The sequence below is a fragment of the Choristoneura fumiferana genome, chromosome Z, assembly GCF_025370935.1.
Source record: "Choristoneura fumiferana chromosome Z, NRCan_CFum_1, whole genome shotgun sequence".
In the NCBI taxonomy this organism is placed as follows: Eukaryota; Metazoa; Arthropoda; class Insecta; order Lepidoptera; family Tortricidae; genus Choristoneura; species Choristoneura fumiferana.
In genome coordinates, this window is record NC_133472.1 from 42715674 (window position 1) to 42735488 (window position 19815).

A 19815-nucleotide genomic window follows, 5' to 3' on the forward strand; every position below is an offset into this window, starting at 1 on the left:
ATCCCTATCCCGTGGGAATATCGGGATAAAAAGTAGCCTATTTATTCCAGATGTCCAGCTATCTAAATACCAAATTCCATGACTCTAAGCCCAGCGGTTGTTATTTAGATATTTTATCCTTATCCCGTGAGAATATCGGGATAAAAAGTATCCTATTTTTAATTTTAATCCAGGTTATAAACTAACTTTTTTGCCAAATTTCATTCAAATCCGTCCAGCCGTTTCAGCGTGAAGAAGTAACAAATATACTCACTCACTCACTCACAAACTTTGAAAATTAAAATATTAGTCGGATTTATTTCACTGTATAGTCATATACATTTCAAAAGGATGTTATAGTTACATAGGTCATGCAGTCCATGACGCCCTGCACGGGCACACAATAATACTTAAAAACTAAATTAAACATTGTATCATTTATATGGAATTTAATGGAAATCATGCATTTATATTGATTTGATTATGATTATGTGTTTGGTCATACCATATCCACCGTCTGCTGAATTGTCCCGGAATAGTTTAAGAACATCTTGTATATGTATTTGAGATTTAAAGTGGAAGGAAAAATGTTTAAAAACATACTCTTTGTTTCAAATTAGACAAAGTGTTTAAAAGGACTCAGTATCCTATGTCAACCCAAGTTAGAAACTGATTTGAATATTGATAGCGTATCCTCCTGCGACCCATCGTACAGCAAAAATTTACATCGAAATTTAAATCTTAAAGTCTCATAGATAAAGTTGAATTTATTTTTTGTTAATTTGAATGATACAGAGAAAATGACACGTATTCCTTTTTCAAACGGTATAAATTCTTGCTAACAATATGTACTAGTATTATCACTTTGAACCCCAGGAGGGTATGATAGTGAATAATCACCAATAGGAGATGTATTTTCGCGCACAAAGGCGTTCAAACGACGACGCTTGTGATATGTGTAGCATGCCTTACTTTCCAGGGAAGGGAGATCAATGAGTTCACACAGAGCTAGTACCCAAATAGAGCTTGTGTATATTATGACTAGTTATATATCCGTTTATCTCTCTTCCCAGGAGCGCAGTGGAGTATGATGGAGCACACGTACCCCCGCTACTCGAACGCGTGTCTCGGGCTGCCCCACGACCCTACCATGTACATGGGGAACGTCATCAACCAGCACATGGAGGGGGAAATGGGGGAGTACGCGCAGGCGGGCGGGGTCGCGGGCCCCAGCCCCGGCCCGTCCTGCGCGCCCGAGCCTCACCCCGCCCACGACCTGCCGCCCGCCCAGCCCAAGCGCCGCCGCGCCACCAACCCACAGTCCGAAGAGAACTTCCAGCGCGCCCTAGAAGCCGTACGCTTCGGCGGCATTGGCTTCTGCAAGGCCGCGCGCATGTTCGGCGTCAACAACAGAACCCTCTGGCTCGAATACAAGAAGAAAGGCTACCCCAACAACCGGCCGTCAATCAAGTCGCGCATCAAAAGAGAACACACCACCCCGCCGCCAGAACACAAGGAGGAACCGCCGCAGCAGGAACAGCAGATGGCCCTCATCTGTCCCCCGCATCCCGTCCCCGTCGGCTTCATAGACTCGCGCCCCCTCGACTTCCCCCTCCAGGGCGTGCCCCACAACTCGCCCCTCAACATTCTGGGGGTGAACTTCAATAACATGCAATAGAACGCGGCTTGCGGGGCTCCCATCGAGGAATCTTACTCGTTGTGACAAGAGTGGGCGGGCGAGCCTAATGCGAACCCGCCAAGAGTCCCGCGCTACGATATATACACGCATATGTTGATGTAAATCAATGTAAATATAACTCGTTACCGGTAAGTCCAGTATTATGTTCGCGGCCAGTGCGCGTGGGGCGGGAACTACATAACGCAACCCGATGTTTCACCAGAAAGTGTTTCTAGTTTCACCAAAAAGCGTTGATCGAATACATCGTTCGACTAACGCTTCGTTTGATAACACTAGACGCAAAGGAGAAGAGGAATAAAAGGAGAGCTAAATATCAATGAATTAATAAAAAACAGTTGCACTGTTATTGTATCGTCAGTAATATGCCGGTTACATAACAATGGCGTCATTTACTTTGCACTTTTTTATTTGGGAGACTGTGTTTTGCTGACTTTTTGGTTATACTAACCTAACCTTACCTAAGTCGCGCGATTATATAATTTACTATAATAATGTGTTATAAAATGCAGTGTTTGTCGAAAGATACCTTTGCTCGCACGTTTATTGGTGCTATGATCCTTCTAGATCCATTATCGATTTTCTGGGACCATTGTGAACCAATCATTTACATTTGAATCCAACACCGAAGTGTAGACACCACTTGAATTACCATAGGTGGTACACTTCACATAAACCATGAACCAACGTAAACTCCGCCTTGTATAATAAGGTCATTGTCATTGTACTCAAGGAAGTGACTTGTGAATGAGGCAGTTATCTCAATAATCAGATTGTGTTCACAATGGCTACACTAAAATCATATTACATGGATCTCAATTTGCAGTGCAACTCACCTTTACTTTCTGAGGATGTATTTTTATACAACGTGTTCTTTTGATTTCCGTTAACTTCTCCAAGACACTAGTGGTTAACTCTTACTGTTTAAAATTGATCAAGAGTTAAGATGATTAATCATGTGTGGTAAAACAGTGTAAAGGTTTATGACTTTTTTTTAATCCGTAACTAAAATCACACATATTTAGTTTAAGAAGAATGTGAATTTTACAATTTGATCTCTAATAATATCAGCGAAGTTACATTATATAAGAAAGAAAATATGAAAATTTTAAATGAGCTGAGCCATCTGTCGAAGTTGACGGAAATCAATTAAAACACGTTGTATGTATAGCCGAGTTAAAATCATGTAAAGTTCCTTGCCCCACGCAGTAGGTACGGACTGTGATGTTTTTGTTCACGTTAAAATAATGCCGCTCCCAGGGACTTAAGTGGCTTTGTAAGTGAAGTCGTTGAACGATTTCAGTGTCAATTAGTGACTAAGCGTGCGGCGGTTTATTTATATGCTGGCCATGTTTGATGCGAGCGCGAATGTATTAGGTATTGTTTGAATAATGAACAGTAAAAATTGAAGCGAATGAATGGGGAAATATGCAGATTATTTGCAGAGGGGTGAGGCTAATGTACGCACGGAAATTGTCAATCCGGAATATACGAGCTGATAATTCATGTTCTCATGTGATTTGTCATGAGGAGGGCGCGAATTAAGAGGTCACGCATTAGGCCTCGTGCACACATGTTTTCTTGACGTGAAAAACCCAAGGCTGATTCGTCAGTGTTATATCGATCACTATGAAACCTTGTACAGTCTAGGTCAAAAATATCTTTACACTTTAGTACCTTGTCACTGTAAGCCTTCTGACAATTTTATACAAACTATCAAACACGAAGTGACGGCGACAAAGTAGCAAAGTATACAAACGCTCTGTCTAGCATTACCCAGCTTAACGTTATTACTTTATTACATTCTAAACTATGATTGCTGTAGTGTAGTAAAATCCTAGTAGTTATTTAAATATCATTTGCTAGATCAAATATTACATATCAAAATGCAATATTCTAGAGTTAAGTGAGCTGCCCAGTGAGCCGCCGAAGTGAGTGCACAAAAGGTGCAAATTAAAATTGCAATCGTTTTTATACGTTCGTTATTGAACATCTAGGTGTGTTAGTAAGTATTGTGCTCCGTTCTTTGAAGCAAAACTTATATTTAATTATGCGCATTATTGTTGCGAATGTGTTTTAACGTGAACAAAACTCAGAATAAGTTTCAAGCAGAGTGGTCCGCTTCGAGTTTAGGACTCGCTGGTTTTGGAGACTGCCTTAGGGCATACGCTGGCTGACGCGGTTTGCGCGGAGCGGGTGGCCGCCTGTTGAACGATAGTGTGAGCAGCGCTAACTGCGCGCGTCGCGTGCATAGGATTGTACCTGCGCCCGCGCCAGCTAGCGTACGCACTTAGACAGGGCGAGAAATACGAGTTTCCGTACACTGTCGTAGATTATACACGTTCGGCCCCAGTGACACGTTTGTGACTTTTTAGTATGCCTAGCGTAAGGGCTTAGTGGAACGCATTCGGCTCCGGCAACGTTCCGCTAAGCCCTTACGCTATGCCAGCCTTTAGGAGGTGAGATTTTTTTTGGACCTTATACTAAGAAGGAACTAAAAAGTCGCAGACGTTGTGTCACTGGCACCGGAATGTATTACGTCTGTGACACGTATACGTGGAATATGCGTGGGCATAGCGTTAGAGATTAGGGGATCGTTGCCGGGGCCGAACGTGTTAATTTACATAGCCGCGACTTGCAATAACAAAACTCACGTTTCTCGCCCCGTATAAAGCTTTACTTATTGCAATCAAGTTTAAAAAGTTTTTTTGCTTTTTAAGACGCACTCCAAGCGGATTACTTGACTTGATATGATGCATCACTTGGACTAGGGAGTTTCTGTGACGCGAATGAAAACGATGAAGAGATTAAGGGGCTGTTTCACGGTCCATTGATTAGTGTTAACTGACGGTTAAATGTGATGCCGTCTCCGTCTATTCGAACAAAACAAATAGAGACGGCATCACATTTAACCGTCAGTTAACACTAATAAATGGATGGTGAAACAGCCCCTAAGTGTTGTATTTTATCGACTAAAATATAGAAGTAAGGGTAGATTCGTTTTGCGTATAGCTAAAGTGTGATGTCAAAAAGTCATGATTTTTTGACGAAATTTCAGATACTCTCTGAAATCGTCCTAACATTAATATGTTATCATTAAATTAAGACGTTTATTTATATACGGTTCTATTGTGGCTGTTTTTTCGAGTATACCTAATTATTGTTAAGTACTTACACATACATCATTAATATAGTATTTATGCATAAAAAACATCACAACAATCTGCTTTAAATGATTCATGGTTAGTTACATTATTTTCCATGGAACGTAGATCACGATTGTCTTTAATAAGCTCCCGATATTTCCACACACACACACACACACACACACACACATAAACATCACGCCTGTATTCCAAAATGGGGTAGGCAGAGCACACGAAACGTTACCGCTTCGGAGCAACTTGTAGCAATTTTAGGTTTTAGCTTTTGTGGGTATTTCCACACATCTACTAAAGTCTCTATGCCAGGTGTAAAAGCGGACAATGCCAGATGTTATCTTCAAACAAAACAATACGAATCGGACAGATCTGTCCCCAAAATATTGTATGGATGTGTCCGTTTTGGTACGATTTTTCCTAATAATTTTGGGGACACATCTGGAAACCCTGTTTTTCCAGCTCGGAATCATAGACTGAGTCTACCTCCCAAATTTTATTGAAATCGGAGAGCTAAACTCAGAATACAACGGTAGATACAAATACTTCTGTATTGTTTTCGCGCAGTGCTGGTACTAATGGTATGTACGGGGCGGGATGACCGCTGTCAAAAAGTTAAACCAACCTGAGGCCGTATTGTTTTACGTTTCTGCCGCTCGCGATCGCAATTAAGTGACAGTTTTTGTATGCGAAATCTGTCATTTGATTGCGATCGCAAGCATCAGAGTTTTTCATGATTTAAGATGACGACGCACGATATTTGTTTACTGTTTGTTCTTTGGTAAGCAGGCAAAACTGTCACCTTTTTTAGACGAGCCCTAAATAGTATAGCTTATCTTCTACTCTTTATTATGAATCTATTTAGTAAATATAGAGAAATATCCAGAGCGAATTAAAGGTAAACTGGTCTACATTTTCTTTTATTTTACTTAGTTTTATTTTATCACATTTAGGGGCTGTTTCACCATCCATTGATTAGTGTTAACTGGCGGTTAGGTGTGTTGCCGTCTCTATTTGTTTTGTTCGAATAGACGGAGACGGCATCACATTTAACCGTCGGTTAACGCTAATCAATGGATGGTGAAACAGCCCCTTAAGCTAACTAAGCCTTCACAGTATTTTTATGAGTCTTTCTGAATAGTTTTTTTTTAAACTAGCGGTAGTTTTAAAACCACTAACTGAGATACTATTACGTAATAGATATTTTGTCGATAAAATGCGACATATGTAAAACATATGAACATTTCAATCATGCTACACAAACTCCCGGTCCTCCCCACATCACATATAGTCCACAAGTCTGTTTGCCATAATCAATAATGTTTAAGTAGATCTCAATAATATAAGTTGTATAATACGCGATTGGAACATGATTTTTTTTTTCTTATTGCACAAGATTTTTAGCGTAAGTTAAAGGGAAAGTGATATGTGATAGTGAAGTTAACGTAAGATGTACTTAAAATGATAACGAGCGCGGTAGATGTGCAACGCTTGTATAGTAAACGGCAGGAAAGTAGAACCCCATAATCATATAGCTCTCTTGCTCACATTTGTCTCATACGAGCGAGAGAGATGTTTGTAGGTTCTGCTCTACTACCTATATAATGCTGAGTAGTTGGTAGAGACAGTAAGCGAAATGGACTCTTTAAACAAAAGCTGAATGTTTTTGGTCATGAGTAGGTAACGAATTTGTATTACTAAGTTGGAAAGCTAGTTGAGAAAGTAATATAAATACAAACTTATCTGACAAAATACGATGGAAAAACATTATTCATTTGATCGGTGTCTATTTGCCAGTGAAACTAAAGCAGTTGGTATAAAAATGTCGCTTGTTACTTGATCTGTTATTGAATCTTTTTTTTTTCGTATTTGGAAAAGTTTTGTGAAAACTTGAATAGGATTATCGCATCAGTTTTTTTGTGTTATGTTTACTTACTCAGCGTTATACATCTATCGCGCCTAGCATTAAGATTGAGAAGGCAGCTTATACTTTTCAAACTACCTCCCCGAGTATTCGAAGTTTTTTTTTTACATCATTTTTTATTCGCTGTTTCAGCTAACCAAAAAATTCAGTATTATATAAAAATTTCGTACTTACGCGTACAATTTTACAGTTATCCAGTGAATTGACGTTTATTACCAGTGTTGTAATTGTAATTTAATTTTACTCTGAGCATTGGATGATGACAGTATTAAATTGCTGTACGGGTATGCTCTAATCATTAAAGCGTATGGCAAGATACTTTTAAGAGTTTATTTTTCTGCTAGTACCTTTACTTTATGTATAGGCAACGAACAGTATGTACTTTCAGACGAAAGTAAAAAACATACATACCCAGGTATTTATTTGAATAGGTTACTAATGTATGGGCAACAAAGCTTTTCCCAAAGTATCATGTCCCAAACAATTTTTCTGAACTTATCATTTGGCAAAAAATCATTAGTCTATTTTTATTTTTATTTAGCATTTTTTTTGGCAAATTATTTACAAATATATTATTTTATTTTGCCATGTATCATTGAGTCAAATGTATAGTTTGACATAATATACTCGTTCCAAAATATTGCGCGGAAAAATATTTATATCCTAATTGAACTTTCACTTGTCAGGTTTTTCGGGCGCTAAAAGAACTAACCTAACCTATTCGAGTCACTTCTGCCCCGACAAGTCTTGCTCGCTCGCTGCTGTAAGTTGAATAAGTGAACTGATAATTGGAACAAACTTTTTTTTTCGTTTATAATATTAGCCAAAGAAAACATTTGGTAAATAATCATTTCGTCACTAAATACTTTAATAAAACCTTGTATGTACCTCAAAATAGTTTTTTTTTGAAAGATGAATATGTGTTCAATTTTGGTGACATTGATTTTAGATACGATTTTTTTTTCAAAAGTGACGATTTGTCTTAATAAAACTAGACAAGGATAAATCATGCCAAATGATAATTTGACCAAAATGAAATGCGAAATGTATGTGCTAAAAATAGTTTGGGAGTAGAAAGGACAGCGAAAAATTTTTTTGGGAAGTGAAATTTGACCCAAACGGCAGTACACCAGTGTAAACATCGTCTCAGTTAACACAGTACAGTGTATGCAATTGCGAGTAATAACGGAGATGAAATAAAAATAAAAATCGCTCTCACAATGCCTTCGTATATTTACGTACAACCTAACCTAATGTAATACGAGACTATATCTCAATGTAATAATAAGGTACGAAAATCTCAATTGAATACCCGCTCGAGATTGCACACTAATGTAACGTGTGAACATAACGATTTTTCTTTTAAAAAAAAAACAACCTGTGACTCAATTTTTGGCAGTACGGAGATGTCGACTTTATTTCTGTATTTTTATTTGTTTTTGTAGCGAAACGCTGCCGTTCGAACTGTTTAACAAGGTTTTAATCCATCACACATAAATAAATTTAACACTTCAAATGTCCGTGCATTACATGTGATATAACGTCAAATTAGTTCTGCCACGTCTATGTATTCAAAAATGGATGATTCTGTACATTTGTGCAGTACCTGTAATGCACGGACGGGTCCATATCGTCTCGCATACTTGTTGAAAGTCCAAACGTAATGTTTGTCCGAACTCATTTCTCTCTGAATCCAATAATTGTTCTGAATTGTTATAAAACAAACCTAAAGTTTTTAATAGGGCCTCGTTGACACCTTTTGTACGAATCGCATACGCTTTGCGGCGATCGCGGCACACCTGAAAATATACGGTACACCGGTTGAAAACCTCTGGATGACTATTTAAAAATTTCGGAAAAAATTATGACAAACGATGGTTCGGACAAAAATTGCGGTATGACTAGCGAAGAGTATGCGAACTTTGGCGTATGGAACCCATGACTGGCGAAAGCGAGGGACAGTGAAAGTGTTAATATCAAGCACTGGGGCGTGATTCTCGAAACGAAGCTCTGATGAGCATAACTTGACTCATACTACAGGCTTTATACGGAGTCAAGCGTCTTGTTGATAATTGACAATGTTAATTCCAGCGTCAAGACACTTTACTCTGAATCGCACCCTCGTCTCTGGTATATATCTTGTTAAAGAGTCTGAACTGTGGCCATCTGCATTTATATATGTTCGTAGCTTGTATTATATTTAACTGTGTTTTACAGTCGCGTATTAGTCCCGCCTATACATATGCGTTGGCGTCCTTATGTACTAAAATAAAGACGTTTCTATTACCAATAACAAAGATCCCTTGGGGATTTATTTATACATTTTTGAATTAAATATGTGTATTCCTGTTTAAGATTCCCCTGAGCACGGTTTAAGCTCAATATAAATCTTGTATACTTGTCTACGATCGTAGGTGAAAAGGTTAAGATAGTTTGATATTATGAATATCCATTGAAGTGATGAATCGAGCATTTATTATGTATAGTTGTTTTTTTACATCACTCTGTATACAACATTAAGTATTTAAGTATTGTCTGCATTTCGTCAATGCAAAAGCTCGTATACCGAAGCCGATGATTTTGCTAAGCGAACTTTACCCAGTGCGCTTCAAGGTTCAGTTTTGTGTGTACATTGATCTGAGATACGAGCTTTTTTAAATGACGATTTGCCACTAGTAGGGGTCCATCGTGCCCTAAGTTAGAAAAAGACAGATGGATAAGATAGCCCCGACTAGAAATAACATCATTAAGATAACTATTTTTCTAAACGAAACAATGTTTTTTTTTTTAGAACGTCGTAGTTTTTGAACGCGATCTCTTGATTTTCGACTGATTTTTTATTCTGATTGTAATTTAGCTTTAGCGAGACGCGTCTGTCGTCTGTAGGTGTGTGTTGTCGCTCTTTCACGCGCTACGGTGTACGTGAGATAGCGTCAGCACTGTAGGTGATCTGAAACGGTGATGCCGGGGCTGTGTGACACTTCTGAATATTACCGGGTCTTTAGAACGTCCTAAAAACGTCGTATGGTCACGGTAACGTCAGCGCGTCCATCTGATAACATAATTCGCATCAAAGCCTGGACGTGCCGGAAGATGTATTAGGTACTGACTTTTTATGGACTTTTGTCACCTATCGGTTTCTCGAGCCATATTAAGGGGCTGTTTCACCATCCATTGATTAGCGTTAACTGGCGGTTAGGTGTGATGCCGTCTCTATTTGTTTTGTTCGAATAGACGGAGACGGCATCACATTTAACCGTCGGTTGACGCCAATCAAAGGATGTTGAAACAGCCCCTTAGCCTAAAAACCAGTGATACTTATAATCATTACATTAAGTTGTATGTAGGGTTGTAGTAGGACCCTGTTGTCGGTAGGGCAAATTCATTTTATTCTAGGGTTGGCTCTAAGTATAAAACAATTTGAAGTAGATTTTTAACATAAAGACATGTCATTTAAGTAAATCACCTCCAACATTAACTTACTTAACAACGCAATATCCGCAACAGGCTTCGTCAAAACGAATTATAGATCCGCAACATTTTAACTATTAACTTATACTTGATTTTTAACTATTATAAGTTAGGTTTTAGGTTCCTTCATATAGAATACGTAATTCATAGCACTGTTATTTTAACTGGAAATTGAAAGAATGCGATGCGGAGTTTCTTCGTATATTTACGTTTGCCGTACAATTTACCTAATTGATTTAACCTCATTTACGTGTTCTGTACTAATTCATTCACTTTTAATGTATTATATTTACGGGTAAACCCGCGGTTCCGCACTCACGTTTTATGTTTCTAATCGTTGCGGTTGCAATTTAACGTACAAACGAGTAACGTTACATTAGAACAGTTTTTTATATAGATAGTTCATAAGATTTCTTATTTTTGTAACTTTTTTTTTCTCTAAGAACCTTCTTCAAAGTATTAGAAAACTTTAAAATATACATCATATAGATCGAAACGTAAGAGCTAAAAGCAAGTTTTGTATTACTTAAAATTATTTATTCACGTTCCAAATTTATCGTGTAGCACCAACCCTAGTATTCTCAATTAATTTTCTCCACTGGAAACTGAAGCTTTATTGTGTGACAAACTTGCCCCCTATTTCACCATCTATTGATTAAATTTCTCTGACGGATAAATGTGATGCCGTCTCTGTTTGTTTTGTTCGAATAGACAGAGACGGCATCACATTTATCCGTCAAATAAAATTAATCAATGGGTGGTGAAACAGACCCTTGGAATCACAATCGGTTTCACCACAAATTTCTGTCATACGGCATAAAACGAGGGTAGAAAGAGTCAACACGTTAGACAATGTCTCTGGGTCTGCTATTAAGTGCCGAGTGGTACTAAACGTGCGGACAATCTCGATACGGCCCCGGTACATCCCTCAATCAGCGATGTAATGTATATAAATGTAAATAAAATCGAGTTAAGGAACGAATATCACTTATCACAATGCGATGGTCGCGAATTCAAAGACTGCTATAGTTATGTTGTGAAAGCAGAATTATGTAATCATAGGGTTCAATACTAAAGTCCTAAAATCAACACGCATTTGGTACAGTACTGCAATAGTTGACGGACGTAAGAGGAACTAAAAGTTTTTATACAAAATTGTTACCTTGTTCCAAGTATGGGATTCCGAAAATAGGATTGGTACGTACAGTCAAGTGCAAAAATAAGTATCTATTCGAACCACTAGGGCCTTATTGCGTCGGAATAATAGTCTGTGGTACCTACTTATTTTTGAAACTTTGAATAAGTTCATATTTTTACACTTGACTGTACAAAGAAAGTGGCGCCTTCTTTCTATTGCTATATTGTAGCGTGGTATGCAAATTTGACCGTCTCATTCGAACGGTTAAGTGATTTTAGAATTGGACCTACTGAATTGTTGGTTATGCCAGGCCAGATGCAATGTAATGTATGGTTTGAAATTACTAAATGATAGAGAAGGGGCAAAAATCAATCGTAAACAAAAGACTTTTTTCGTATTCATCTCGAAAAGTTTAATAGTTGCTTTAACGTTAGTGTTGTTTTAGAACCATACATTTGTGTGAACGCGTGCACTGAAATACGGTTCCCACTAAATCGGATCCTATAAAACACCAACTCTATACTAAGAAGTGTAAAATTCGAATTTCGTTGTAGCCCCCCCAGAACGGGCTCTAACAAACACCTTGTATCAATCTAAGCCGTACCTCGTTGCGTTGCCTGGCCTGACTTACATAACAATATTTTAATCCAGTCATTTTTCTAAGTAATATTTTCATGTATTATTTTATATTTTACCAATAACAGTCTATTGAATTTCCCGTGTAATGTTACCAAGAAATGCTCGGCAATCTAAATTACTATGGTATATTTTATTTAAACAAACGCATCATAGAAAAGGTACAATTGAAGTGCTTATACTAAACTATCCTAAAAATAACTTATCTACCTATATATAAAATTTCCCCAAGTCATGTCCCTGCGGAAGAGTACCCATAAGGCTGGCTGCGTTTCCGCGCTGGATCGTGATCCCAATACGTTGGGCGAGAAATGCACCAGCCCTATGGTCATTGGTAATTTAGAATATATATTTTTTTATTTGACCAAAAAGTTTGTGAGCGTCCGAACTTAAATTACTTAAACAGACACAAGTTACCACTTTAGAAAGTTAATGAGATTCTCCGTTTCGAGTGCATTAAAGTTTGTTTACGCCGTATTTAAACTATGACTGTATTGTGAATTATTTACTTAAGTAAATCTCACGTTGTAAAAGGTGCTGAATCGCGTTAACCTTTTCAACGCTACGCCAAACACAGATGGAGCGATTTTAGTCTACGTTTGTAAATTGCTTTTGCGTATACAAAGTAAAATATATCCCAGAATATTTTAACATCAAGTTTGACTGAATAGTCGCAATGAAAGTTATTACGATGATAATGATTGATTACGCTGAGAGAGATAGCTGTCCACCCTTTTGGTCTTCACTTTACAATAGTATTTTGTAATATGTATTTCAACAAATAAATTATAAACAAAACTTGAATCTGTAGTGCTGATCACATCATCGCTTGCGTTGAAAAGGTTAAATAAAGTGAGTTTTGTATCAGTCTGGACGTCGCAGTGGTTTAGTTTGTCGAGTGTTAAATTATAATAGTCCAATTACATTCAGTCCTACAGAGCAATCATTCAGTTGGTGCGACGTTGAATTCATTATAGCTTAAATAATCAAATATCACGAATGGGAAATAATAAATAATGTGCGTAGCACTACATAATAATGTTCTATACCAAAATAGATAATAAATTTTTTGGTTATTTTGTAGTTTCATGTTTTTATTATTCCTGTCCTTCCGCACTAGGCTTTACCTCCTGCTTCGCTCGCGCAAGCAATTCGATTTGAGAGTCGAACTGAAATTTCGAGATTTAATACCAAATTCCCATAGATTTCCCCAAAACATAGGAGTGTATTCAGCGCACAAAGTTTCGCTCACTCTACATACAAAACTACCTATTACTGCATACATTTGAGGGCCAGATTTATTGTCGCACTGTACAGATCCCGTGGGAATATTGGGAAAAAGTAGCCTATGTGTTATTTTATTACAAACGTCCAGCTATCCACAAGTACCAAATTTCATCCAAAACAGTATTTTGGCGTGAAGGAGGAACATGCATAACATCATGCAGAGGCTCACAAACTACACTAGTAGCAGTGGAAAAGAACCTAAGGATCTATTCCTTTAACACGTTCGGTCCCAGTGACCTACAGCCTGTGACTTTTTAGGGTTCCGGAGCCAAAATGGCAAAAACGGAACCCTTCTAGTTTTGCCATGTCTGTCTAGCTGTCTCTGTCCGTCAGCGGCTTTTCTCAGGGACTATCAATGCTAGAAAGCTGTAATTTTGCACGGATATATAGTTAAACTATGCCGACAAAATGGTACAATTCAAAATTAAAAAAAATATTTTTAGGGTACCTCCTATAGACGTAAAGTGGGGGTGATTTTTTTTCTAATTCAACCCTTTAGTGTGGTATCGTTGGATAGGTTTTTAAAACCATTTGTTAAGACGATTTTTCGATTCAGTGATGTGTTTGCGAAATATTCAACTTTAAGTGCAAATTTTCATTAAAATCGAGCGTCCCCCGCCCCTCTAAAATCTAAATTCAGGATGGTAGTAAGTATATCAAACTTTCAAGGAAAACTATAAAGGCTAAGTTTGCTTGAGAATTATTAGTAGTTTATGAGTAAATAGCAGCCTAAGTATAAAATATACATAAACTTGGAAGATTCCGTATAAAATACTATGCCAGCTTTAGGTGTCGAATTATTTTGAAAACATGCTCACTGCATAGGATAAGAACTAAAAAGTCACAACGTGTCACTGCCACCGGAATCTATTACATTTGTAACACACGTATACAGTCACTGGCATAAAAATGACCTAGGAAGTGACTGCTGTGGGATATGCGTATAGTATTAGAGTAAATTTTAGTGGATCGTTGCCGGAGCCGAACGTTAAAAAATGTGCAATGGGGTTACTAAAAACACAGTTAAAGGATTGAAATTCAAGACTAGATAAAGAAAGACATTTCCATGTGACGTCACACGCAAGTAGCGCCGTACCTCGCCGAATCTACTGCATAGACTCTATGCCACGCTTTCCTCTATTCTATGGCATAGAATAGAGCGTGGCAAAAAGTGACAGACGTAGAATGAATGTAGGTTTAAAAAAATCATAAATTCAATTTCGAACTGAATTTTATTTCTTTTGCTAAGGCACTTGTCCCACCGCCGACGATGAGCGAGAAGCGAGCAGAGCGAGTAACTAGAAACGAGTGGGCGAGCAGTGAAAAGAGACTGTTCGAGCACGACGGGCGATTACTCGCTCCACTCGCTCGAGCCGGGCGGCCGCCAAGCTAACAGCGCTGAGCGAGTATCGCTAAGCTAGTTTTATAGCTCTTGTCGCTGCGACAAAGGTGTAAGAGCGAGTCTCGCCGGCAGTGTGAACCGCCAGCGATCAACTATTAATATATATGTCTCTTTTACTCCCACAGGATCTTATATCTTTTGTTCGTTCTTGAGCGAGAAAATAGTCTATAGCCAATCGTTTCCTCGCCGGCGGTGAGACAACTGCCAACATTGGCTGTAGGGGTATCTAGATTAGTTCATAATATACTCAACAGCACAAAATTGCGTAACGCTTAGCTAGATTAACAAATAATAACAAGAAATAAGATCAATTTTCAATGAGGGTTTCCATGACAGGCTAGATGGCGCTAGTCTGAGGTCCATTTGCGTCACGTTTGTAGCCTAACCGACAAAAAGTTGGAAAGCCCCCGGCTAAACCAATTTTGATGAAGCATGTCTAAGAACCATCGCTAGAAATCCTGCTTTCAAAAAAAAACCGCATTCAATACGGTCCATCCGTTTAAGAGCTACGGCGCCACAGACAGACACATATCGGTCAAGCTTATAACACCCTTCTTTTGCGTCGGGGGTTAATAACGTCGTTGCTACTGCAATACCGCATAACTAGCATTTTGCATAAGGTATAATTTTCATTGTCAGATCAGAACGATGTTAGTACTCTTCTGACTGTACAGTGATAATGAGGCTATCGCGTATGAATCGCCACTAGAGGCGCTAGTGTAGCGTGAGGTCTCCGAAATGTCGAATCTCATAGTTTTTGGGTGAGCTACGCGGGTTTATTTATAATTAGAATAATTTTGTGAATATTTTGCAATATCTGAAATTAATTATGGCAAATATGCGTTCTGGGCAATGAATGAGACTGTGAGATGTTTTGAGACAGTTTTGTCTTTCGGAAACATTTGTCCTTCTTTTTTCGAACAAAACGGGGACTATGCAACACTGTGGCATGCTCGATATTTTTATGGTACGGTGTTAAGGGTATTAAATATGATTTTAATCTAAACTTTGTTTTCACGCCCGTAATAACAGACTTTGAAAGTCATACTTAAAAACCTCACGCAACAGTGCGCCATCTAGTGAGACAAAAAACGATAGCCCTCATTATACCTTATGGAAAAAGCTAGTTACGCGTATTGCAGTATCAACGACGATAAGCCAATCGAATCAAGACTGAGTATTAGTTAAATACTCAAAGCATCAAGACTATTCAAGACTAAGTCTACCTCACGATACTAACGCCATCTAGCGGCATTTCGCTTGAAACTCTCATCGATCGTATGCGGCAGACTCGTCGAGCATCCGCCTGCGCGCTCCAAGTACTTCAAGCGGCAGAGCCGCGTGCAGCCCGAGGAGCGCGAGGTGCGGAAACAGGCCTCCGAGCCGGCGCCAGCGGCCCGCAGCCCACGCTCAAGAAGCACGAGTCCTACCCGCAGTACACCGGCGGCTCGGTTGGTGCCACTACAGATTATAAATAAATAAATAAATATCACGGACAATTCACACCAATTGACCTAGTCCCAAAGTAAGCTTAGCAAAGCTTGTGTTATGGGTACTAAGCAACGGATAAATATATTATATAGATAGATACATACTTAAATACATATTAAACACCCAAGACCCGAAAACAACCATTCGTATTTTTCATACAAATATCTGCCCCGACACGGGAATCGAACCCGGGACCTCAAGCTTCGTAGTCAGGTTCTCTAACCACTAGGCCATCTGTCGTCAAAAACTTATGAACTAATAGAGTTTACCTGCGGTTTCGCACGCGTACACTATTCGATCTGGTATACCTTTCGCCCGCCTAACTTTGCCTAAAAGTTCATTGCCCCGACTAGTACCACAAAAACTATAAAGGTATAATTCCAATAATTGAATAGGCACTATACCGTTAAGCGGTTCGCACACAATCCAGGAGTAACGTAAAGACGTCGCATAAAAAATGTATCTCAAAAATGCGTCAAAACTGAGTACTTATTAAGTAATGAACTTTAGGCAGATTTATATGGCGCGTGGTAAAGTTAGAATTGAAATTCCGGGATTTTACAAAATTCCCCTGGGTAATCCCAATTTATATCGTGATCTACATTGAGGTTTGTTAAGAACAACTGTACAAAATTTCATGACAGCCCAGCGGTTGAAATTACAAGATTTAATCCCTATCCCGTGGGACTATCCTATATAGCCTATGTGTTATTCCAGACGTCAAGCTATCTACGTACCAAATTTCATCCAAATGCGTCCAGCCATTTTAGCGTGAAGGAGTATCAAACACACACACACGCACACACATACTTTCGCATTTATAATATATAAGTAGGATTTACGCAGTATTTATTAGTCTAACCCCCTGTTTCACCATCTATTGATTATTTGACGGATAAATGTGATGCCGTCTCTGTTTGTTTTGTTCGAATAGACGGAGACGGCATCACATTTATCCGTCAGTTAAAATTAATCAATGGGTGGTTATATCAGTCGATCCGGTTGCAGAGCCGGCCGCGGACGCTCGACCATGAAATCGGCTCGCTCCTCATCCGGGCAGTGACGTACATCGACCGCAGTGCCAACTCCAGCTCGGCCTCCACCTCCTTCGAGGCGGAGACGCCGCAGACGAGAGCCAGTCACACGCCCGCTGTCAGGTAAAGGGGGGGGCTACTACGAAAATCGAAGTTCAGTAAAATTTTGTTATTCGTTGGAGCAACAAAAGAAATGCATATTATATCGCAAATGCAAATTGAGACATGGATGCACAGAAAAACCAGAAAAAGAGACCAGCGCTGGGAATCGAAAACATAAGCAAAAAGTAGCATAAGTAAAGTAGTAGTAGGTAAGTAGCGTAGTAGAAATAAGCAACCTGAGATATGAATGCATACGAAAAATTGGTGGCTTGATTCCTGTCCAGCGTGGTGTAGGGGTTATAGCACGCAGCACGGATTGCTGAGGACTGGGTTCGATTCCTGGTTCGATGCGCTGGTCTCTTTTTCTGATTTTTCTGTGGATCCATGTTTCAGTTTGTATTTTCGATATGGTTTCACGGGATACCCGTAAAAGTAACAAATTTGGAATTAACATAAAAAATACAAAAAGACTCCAAAAAAAAACAATCATAATGCATATTATTATAATGACTTCAGCCCTGTATAGAAGGACAGCGGAAGCTTAGTAATATGGTTCATTTTTTCAGCTTCCGGGTACAGAACTCTAAAGGCTGACAGGAATATAAAAAACCTGACGCGAGGCAGCACTTCCACGCTTTATATTGCACATTCTTTTACACTTTCTATACGATACCTTTCAGTCATATTGGCAACGGTGTCGGTGATGTTATTTAAAGAATATTTTCTAATCCTTCAGACTTTTTCTATGACAAATACTTTTAAAGATTGTGAATTATTTTCCTTCCAAGGCTGTGGATAATCTTCGGCATTTTAATGCACAAAACCTTAGACAAAAACACAAAATAACACTTTAAAATACGACGCGCGCAAACAACGTTAAACTTTGACAGCAATAGACAGATGAATTTGAATTGAGTGTTACCAGTGCAAGAAATTATTTCTATTGGATTCGATTTGTAGCATTCGAAGATGGCGGATGTAGACAATATCTAATTTTGCTATTTCTGTTTCTTTGGCTAGTTGAAGTATAATTTTGATAGTGTTTTATGCGGCGATTAACCTTAACAAGTGAACAGTGATCCAAAATCCTATATTGCTCCGTGTCTAACATTTTTTAAGCGCAAGTGGTCTCCACGTGGTTTCTGAAATTTTACTATCAAGTTGCAAAAACTACAATCACCGTACAACGTCCCTCTCAAAGAGAGTTTACTTTGACACTGGCGAAATTGTCCTATTAATTAGGACAGAAAAGCCATAAGTATTTTAAAAGAGCAGAAGTAGTTCTATTGGTTTTCCGTAATATGGCGAGGTTTTTTATGATTCTGGTCAGCCAAAACGATGACCCAAGTTAAAGTACGAACTGGCAGGCAACAGCTAAAGATTTATTGTTCATATTCTCCAGGTCGGGCCCCCCTCTCAGCTGCAATTTCTGCTGGAACACCGTCGACGAGTGCGGCAGGATACTCCGCCGCAAGACGCAGTACCACTGCCCGGAATGCCGCACCAATCTCTGCATAGTGCCGTGCTTTCATGAGTACCACGAGGGCCCGGAAGCGGACGCGGCGGCGAGTGCCAGGGAAGCGTCATCACATGCAATACGGACTAGTAACTTTCAGTGCGAGGTCGCGCGGTGACGTCATTCGCGGTGTGTCCAGACTGCTGGTCGGTCGGGTGCTGTGGCAAATTCGCACTGCGCTCATCCTGATGGTGGCACTTCACATGGCGATGCGTATTTGAGTTTGCGCTGTTACGCCACAAATGATATAATAATAATAATAATAATATCATGGGACACTTGACACCAATTGAACCTAGTCCCAAACTAACAAAGCTGTACTATGGATACTAGGCACGATAAACATACTTATATAGATAAAATACATACTTAAATACATATTAAACATCGAAGACCCGAGAACAAACATTCGTGTTATTCACACAAATATCAGTCCCGGCCGGGATTCGAACCAGGACCTCAAGCTTCGTAGTCAGGTTCTCTAACCACTTAGCCATCCATATAGTGCATCACTTTCACACACGTGAACATTTCGGTGAATATGCCATGTGAAGTGCCACTATAAAACAAAGGCAGATGATAAAAAATCTGAGTAAGCGGCGTGCTATACGTCGTGTCAACTGGCTGAAGTGTTGGTTATTTATACAGAATGGCCCATTTATATCGCCATGAAAAAAAAAATACACTATTTCTATTTAGATATCTATTGTGTACGTCTTAAGAAGTAAATGTGTCCATGAAACATTATTCTAAAAGGAATGAAATGCATTGTTTTCACATACATAATTTATTTTAGTAGGTTCGAAGTTTTTTTTTTTTCAAAACAACCGGTTCGATTCCCGAGCTGAGTACAGTTTTTTAAATGCATGAATGCAGTTTTTTCTTGTTATTAAAATCGATGGCATGGTCCCTAAGAAGAAATTTCGTATGTCGTATAGTTCAGCATTTCCCATACTGACCGAATAAATGGGCCATCCTGTA

At 38.9% G+C, this 19815-nt stretch overlaps 2 protein-coding genes across 9 annotated transcripts in view; both read left to right on the forward strand.

Moving 5' to 3' along the window:
• The window catches only part of LOC141437435 (uncharacterized), a 63414-nt gene that overhangs the window by 20527 nt on the left and 23072 nt on the right, over positions 1 to 19815 (forward strand). For 7 of the 8 annotated variants that reach the window (XM_074100803.1, XM_074100837.1, XM_074100845.1 and 4 more), the window contains exon 8: positions 1053 to 2562. The exons of the other annotated variant lie outside the window; for it this stretch is intronic. In XM_074100803.1, coding sequence (XP_073956904.1) covers positions 1053 to 1657 — 605 coding nt within the window. In that variant the 3' untranslated portion in view covers positions 1658 to 2562. Of the gene's footprint in view, positions 1 to 1052; positions 2563 to 19815 lie in introns of those variants that run through there. 8 annotated transcript variants of the gene reach the window in all.
• On the forward strand, positions 15544 to 18952 carry LOC141440410 (uncharacterized). The gene is made up of 4 exons (XM_074104922.1): positions 15544 to 15555; positions 15981 to 16142; positions 17191 to 17339; positions 18721 to 18952. Exons 1-4 carry the CDS (start codon positions 15544 to 15546, stop codon positions 18950 to 18952), a joined length of 555 nt encoding a protein of 184 aa, XP_073961023.1.

Bases quoted from the DNA above. Each gene is read 5' to 3' on its own strand.
- LOC141440410 (XM_074104922.1), top strand. The intron at 16,143-17,190 runs GTTGGTGCCACT...ATCCGGTTGCAG, and splicing joins CGCAGTACACCGGCGGCTCG to AGCCGGCCGCGGACGCTCGA. The intron at 17,340-18,720 runs GTAAAGGGGGGG...CATATTCTCCAG, and splicing joins AGTCACACGCCCGCTGTCAG to GTCGGGCCCCCCTCTCAGCT.